The sequence below is a fragment of the Ziziphus jujuba genome, chromosome 2, assembly GCF_031755915.1.
Source record: "Ziziphus jujuba cultivar Dongzao chromosome 2, ASM3175591v1".
NCBI classification, from domain to species: Eukaryota; Viridiplantae; Streptophyta; class Magnoliopsida; order Rosales; family Rhamnaceae; genus Ziziphus; species Ziziphus jujuba.
In genome coordinates this window covers 9,032,771-9,038,729 of record NC_083380.1, presented here as the reverse complement: position 1 = coordinate 9,038,729, position 5,959 = coordinate 9,032,771, and the positions used below count along the sequence as shown (strand labels likewise).

General features: G+C 33.2%; 1 protein-coding gene across 1 annotated transcript; it reads right to left on the bottom strand.

Moving 5' to 3' along the window:
- Positions 1-1,752: 1,752 nt before the first annotated feature.
- LOC132799096 (uncharacterized) lies at positions 1,753-4,061 on the bottom strand. The gene is made up of 3 exons (XM_048468548.2): positions 3,826-4,061; positions 2,880-3,028; positions 1,753-2,035 (listed from the first exon to the last, which is right to left on the bottom strand). The coding sequence occupies exons 1-3, from the start codon at positions 3,923-3,925 to the stop codon at positions 1,958-1,960; spliced, it is 327 nt and encodes a 108-aa protein (XP_048324505.2). The 5' UTR covers positions 3,926-4,061; the 3' UTR covers positions 1,753-1,957.
- Between the last annotated feature and the right edge of the window lie 1,898 nt (positions 4,062-5,959).

Sequence of the window (5,959 nt, the reverse complement as noted above, 5' to 3'; positions counted from 1 at the left end):
ATACCTGATGCTTTTGTTGGTCAATAACAGAACTAAGCATTTTCCTTAACGCTACCATATTTTTATTTAATTCATCAACTTTTGCCTCCAAGCAAGCAAGCTAATCAATATCAATATCCAAAACATAAGTCAACATATATTAGTACAACATATGAAATACAAATTTGCGTGCAAGTAACAATTGCATACCCTGAAATTAGAATCTGGAGGGCCACTAGAATGCTCCCCAGCTTTGGACGCATCTTTAGCTCTAACATCTTTAGCGCCAACTATTGGTGCTACAATTGGAGGTGACGTGTATCATCACCCAATATCAACCTGATTGCGATGGCTGTTACCATTATCTTCTGCTTTGTGATAATTTTACAAGGTAAAGATACCTCTGCTTATTGGGGTTATGTCTCTTGTTTTAGGGTAACTTTACAAGGTGAAGATAACTGTATTGGTATATTTGTTTTCTAACTTTCAGGTATCTTGGGTTCTCGTGTATGATGTGATGCAGTTTCCTGTGTTCATCTTCAAAATTGTAAAACCATATGGATTCATGTTCGATTTGCCCATCGATCTTTTTCCTTTATTTTTGTTGTATTCTTTTATAATTACTCCAGTGGGCAATATGAATTCATCTTTCGATCAGGCTGTATGGGGAACCAATCTCATACATATTGTCACCACACGTAGCACTGGCAGGCATGAATTAGCAACCAAATGTTCTGTCATCCTTTTGTGTATCTGTTCATGAGTATGACCTGTTTCAAGTACTTTCTCCTATGTTTTTTGTTCGCAAGCTTGAGAATAGTTTTCATGTTATAATCTTTGTGACTACACGATACATTGTAATAGGCTTTTTATGAATTCGGGAACTTGCTCCGGATGTGATTGCAGTGTAAACGAACTACAAACCAGGGAGCAATGTAGTGGTTTTCGATGGCATGAAGCAAGTTTTGTACCCATAACAACCCATCTGGACCTTGCTCCTCTCTACCCACGTATGTTTTCTCTATACCGGTCGAGTTCTCATATAAACTGTCTGCAGCTATTGCTAACATGGATTTTGTGAGTTCTAACCAGAAGTTACCTTATGTTTTATCTTATAGGTACCTCTATTGGGTCCATTGTAGAATTTGTATACATCAGAAGATATGATGAGAATGTTGAAGTGCCTAAGACTCCAAGCATGTACATCAGTTGTCACTGGCATTATGGCAGTCTTTAAAACCAATTGTGTATTCAGCCAACTCCATTCAGTTGGAGTTTTGAGGCCGATTAAGTTTGAAGATACTATGCTTATGTTGCTTCTTAGTTTACTATATGATTTTCGCTTTTATTTTATAGATGAAAGCAACTTGTTTGGCTTTGAGCATGATAAGGAGCTCTGAATTCTTCCATTTATCTTAGACATAAGGTCTCGAGTTCGACTACCATTTAGATGAGTATTATGTTTCGAGACACAAACAGAGAGAGCTGAATTTGGCTTACAGAACAGAGTACCAAGTTTGAGGTTGTAACGAGTTTTTAAAGAGCTATTTCTTCATGTAGCAGAAACAGCAGAATACAATAACGGAGAATTCTATTGCATAGTCTATGCCTCTGCTACTACTGTAAACATTATTGCTGGATGAATATTCATTACTAATTCAACTTCTTACTTGTTTTTTAAACTAAGTTGAACTAATTAAAACTCATTTATCCTATTATTTGGTTATCCGGGATAAAGTTGATAATTAAACAAATTAATTTGAACCAGAAGGATATCAAAATAATTCGAAACTTCACAATGATAATGGGCTTATCAAGGCATTGTGAACGTTGAACACCAGATGACATCAAATTCTGCATGTTTCCTACATCACTCTGCAATGACATCTTTACTAAGAAACAAAAGTAAAACTTGCATAGTTCCACCTGTAATGTGACATTTGATACATTCTCAATAAGCAAGCTAGTCCTAAACTAGTTAGGATTTCATTGGTACCGCTCGAGGCCTCCATAGTCCCAGCCTATACTTGTGGGCGTGTGTCAATATCAGCTTCCTCTGAAAAACAAAAATCATATTCAGATATAAGTAATCTAATCTCTTCAAACCATCAAATGAAGCTAAGTCCCAAAGAACTTAATCCTAAAGAAAACCGCAACTTTCATTACGCCTTTCACCAACAAATTTAACAAGTAGCAGAACAAAAAATATATGCACTACTTTTAACTCTTTCTTCTTAGATAGAGAAATGAAGAAGAAGACAAGGCCTACAGTATTTCAGAAGCAAAAGTCAGTACAACAAGACAAGAAAATATTACATCACTTAGGGAAGAAGCCTAAACTCATTTGAGTCAGTATTTAGAAAGTTTATATCATTACCAAATATAAAGCAACACATACTCCGGCACTGCATTTCAATTTTGGTAAACATTTTCGTTAAATAACATCTTTTCTTTCTACCAGTATGATATAAATGACAGCTTTCAAAGCAATTCTGCATGCTGTCTTCCTGAAACATTTTCACTTTTGCCCAGTAAAACAAAAATATTTGCAACCATTGGAACAGAACAAAGAACAAAACTCCAGAACTAGGGTGATTTCAAGTTGCAGTACCATTGCCAAACTAAAAGATAAATTAACCATTCCCGGATAGTCAGAGTTTCCTTTAAGCATCCCTAAACTTTCTTCGTTAGAAGAGTTTAAGAAACCATAAACATAAATTAATCACCCTACTTTTCATGAAATCTTTCACTTAGATTTAAGCAAGCAATCTATAACCAAATTTTCTGATCTGCAATACTATCAGATGTATTGACGGATATACTGAAAGAATTATAATATACCCAAAAGGCAGAGGGCTTCAAGTATGTGCATATATAGTAGATAAAGATTTAGGAAATACCTGTTTGCAAGGGATGCCAAGTTTCTTCAGCCTGAGCGTCCGAGTGACAAGCAGTTTCTGGAAGTCGCCCACCTCGGTTTCAAGCTTAGCCGCATGGGATTCCACCCCTTTGCCTATTCCATTTAAAAATTCTGGATTTCCAACTTTCACTGCAACAAAAGCAACAACTTTAGATCTCCTACTGACTATAACACTTTCACAGTAATCTAATCTAATTCTAACAAATTTTATTTCATATAAACTTTCATGCTCAAGTACATCACTCATCAGGAAGCATGAATCTTGCTCACTTGAGCCAACATAAAACATGATTTGTAGGATTAATTCCCAGTCACTAAAAGTAAAATCACCAAAACAGAGAACATCAAATTCTGCTTTTCTTCATCTTTATCAGTCATTTAGCAACCAGACAAGAGTGAACACGGTTTTTCAATGCTATAATAACGATGAAACAAAAACCATGTTTCTTTTTCCAACTTAAAGAGTTATTCAGCATTCAGTAATCAGCTTGGTATCGATAAGTTTCTCAAATAATGATAAATAAATTATAAACCAATATTTCCTTTTCCTTTATTCCCCATCTTTCTCACCAACCAAACAATGCGGGAAACTAAGCATAATCAACCTTATTCATCATTTTTTCCTCTATGTTTCCTATCTGTGAATCTATTAACTTCAATACCAGCCAAGTTTCTCACTCTATAAATCCTGGATTTACACATAAAATTCAATTTTACCCATTTCGATTCTAACTCAGCAGCCAAAAACAGCTACTTGGATCTCTCTTTCTATCGACAATTTTTTTACAAAGTTCAAATCACAAAATTCACAAGAACCCAGAAAAATTTTCTTCTTTATCAATTCTCTTTTCTTGCTCTGGGAACCGAACAGAAAGTAAGAAAATCTTTTTATGGGTTACTAAACCCAGGACAAAAAAATCACTAACCTGCATAAGGGGATGGCTTGGAGAAGAATCTAGCGAACCCAGTTGGTGAAAGGGGTTGAGAAATTGGGCTCCCCTTGAAGAGCATTTGCCTCCATGCCATCTTCTTCAATCTTCAACTTTCTCTGCGCTAGATCACACAGTACCGCGCCGGCGGCTGACTGAAAAGCCGCGATCTCCACAAAATGGTCTCGATGATACGGCCTCTGGTTCTCACGCCATGGTTTTTTGCGCTCACCAAGTGTTTTTTTTTTATATTTTAAAATAAATAAAAGGATATGTAAGTAATTGTATTTTATTTGAGGGTTATAAAGGATATTAAAGGGTAGATCAAAAAAGAAATGAATTGAGGGGGCAAAATTCATGAAGCTCGGTCCTATGGGGGTATTGGGCCAAATTCCCCTAGTTTTCCTCCAACAGATTTTGGTCAGTCATAAACTTAGTTTATAACTTGTTGCATCCTAAGGCCAAGCTCAAGTGGGCCACTAAAAGAAGTTTTAATGGCCCAAGACATGGTGCGGCCCAAATGAGTAACAAGGCCTAAAGTCTGAAGCTGAGAATTTGCTCTCCAAATCCATGAACTCAACTCATCTAAAAAGTAAGTAATGCATGGACATGCAGATATCATCTCCCAAATACATTTTGGCGCCAAACAATCCCATAATTCCGGCGACAACCCGCCGCATTTGTGGACCTACCCAAAATCCACCTCAAGACGATAAAAATCTCACACGTGGCATATGGCCCCACCAAATCAATGACGCCTTACGGAGGATGTAAGTGAGTGTGGTCCTTCCCCAAAACAATCTTATTATCAGTTATTGAGCTTTCTAACTTTATTGTCGTCGGAGGAGAGACAATGTCCCAATACATTGTATTTTTGCAGGTAGTCAAGCTGTGGAACTTCTTCATCAACCAAGTGCTTTGGTATAATAAAGTAGTTAAATTAAGTTTTGATCTTGATAAATTTATGTTTTTAAAAAAAATTAACATATCCACCTAGTTTTTTAAGAATTTCAAATATATATTTATATATGATTTGGGAATAGCTCCCAACTTTCCCACCTATTTCCTTTTAAGTTTAATAATTTAGTACTATGCATCCCAACGCACACACACACAAAATAAATAAATAAATAAAAATAAAAAAATTCTACACACACAAAATAAATAAATAAATAAAAATAAAAAAATTCTACACACACATAAAAAAAGATAAATAAATAAAAAATAAAAAGATTCTTATTAATTTTACCAATTATCATTGCTGATAATCTAAAATTCTCTTTCCAATTTATATATATATATATATATCAATAATCCTAAATTTATTAAAATATTTATTATATTTAAATTGTATGAATATGTCAACCAATAATATTTTAACGTGTATTACTTGATAAATAAATTTAATGACTATTTTGATATATATATATATATATATATATTATAAATGACTAGAGTATTTTGGATCTAATCAGATTTCTAATAAGCATGGTTTTAATTTTTTTAAAGATACCCAAAAAGACTACTTGCTTAGATTATTTTACATGATATCGATATGGTGCATTTTTACATCTATTTTTTTAAGAAACCAACGTACTTATAATCAAAATAGCCAGGTTCAAGTATTAATGTTTGTCTGGGATGGGGATTGATAATATTTAGGGAACTATAAATACATGTGTACATATTTTCACAGATTTGATTATATTTATGGAACTATAAATATATATATATATATACATATTTACATAGATTTTCTAATCAATATGGATGAGTTAACAATCAAGTTGCAAGATTATATTAACATTTATCCTTCCAACCTTTTCTAATTAAAAAAAAATGATATTTTTTTATCATTAATAAAGGATCACTAATATAATTTATGTGATATGACAATTTAAATTGTTACCATTAAAAAAATAACTTTTAGAATTTGAATATAAAAAGTAATAAAATCAAATATTCATAATTAAAATTTACCACATAAGTTAACCACCCTTACAATGTGACAAAAAACAAGACTATATATATATATATATATATATATATATTTATTGATAATTAAAGGTTTTTATGAAAACAGGGCGAAAATAGAAAATTAGATACACATGATGCAAATTACAATAAAGCA

Coding starts and splice junctions, on each gene's coding strand:
- LOC132799096 (XM_048468548.2), bottom strand. CDS start 3,925: ATGGCATGGAGGCAAATGCTCTTCAAGGGGAGCCCAATTTCTCAACCC. Junction 3,029..3,825: donor CAAGCCATCCCCTTATGCAG/GTTAGTGATTTT, acceptor CTTTTGTTGCAG/TGAAAGTTGGAAATCCAGAA. Junction 2,036..2,879: donor TTGGCATCCCTTGCAAACAG/GTATTTCCTAAA, acceptor TTTGTTTTTCAG/AGGAAGCTGATATTGACACA.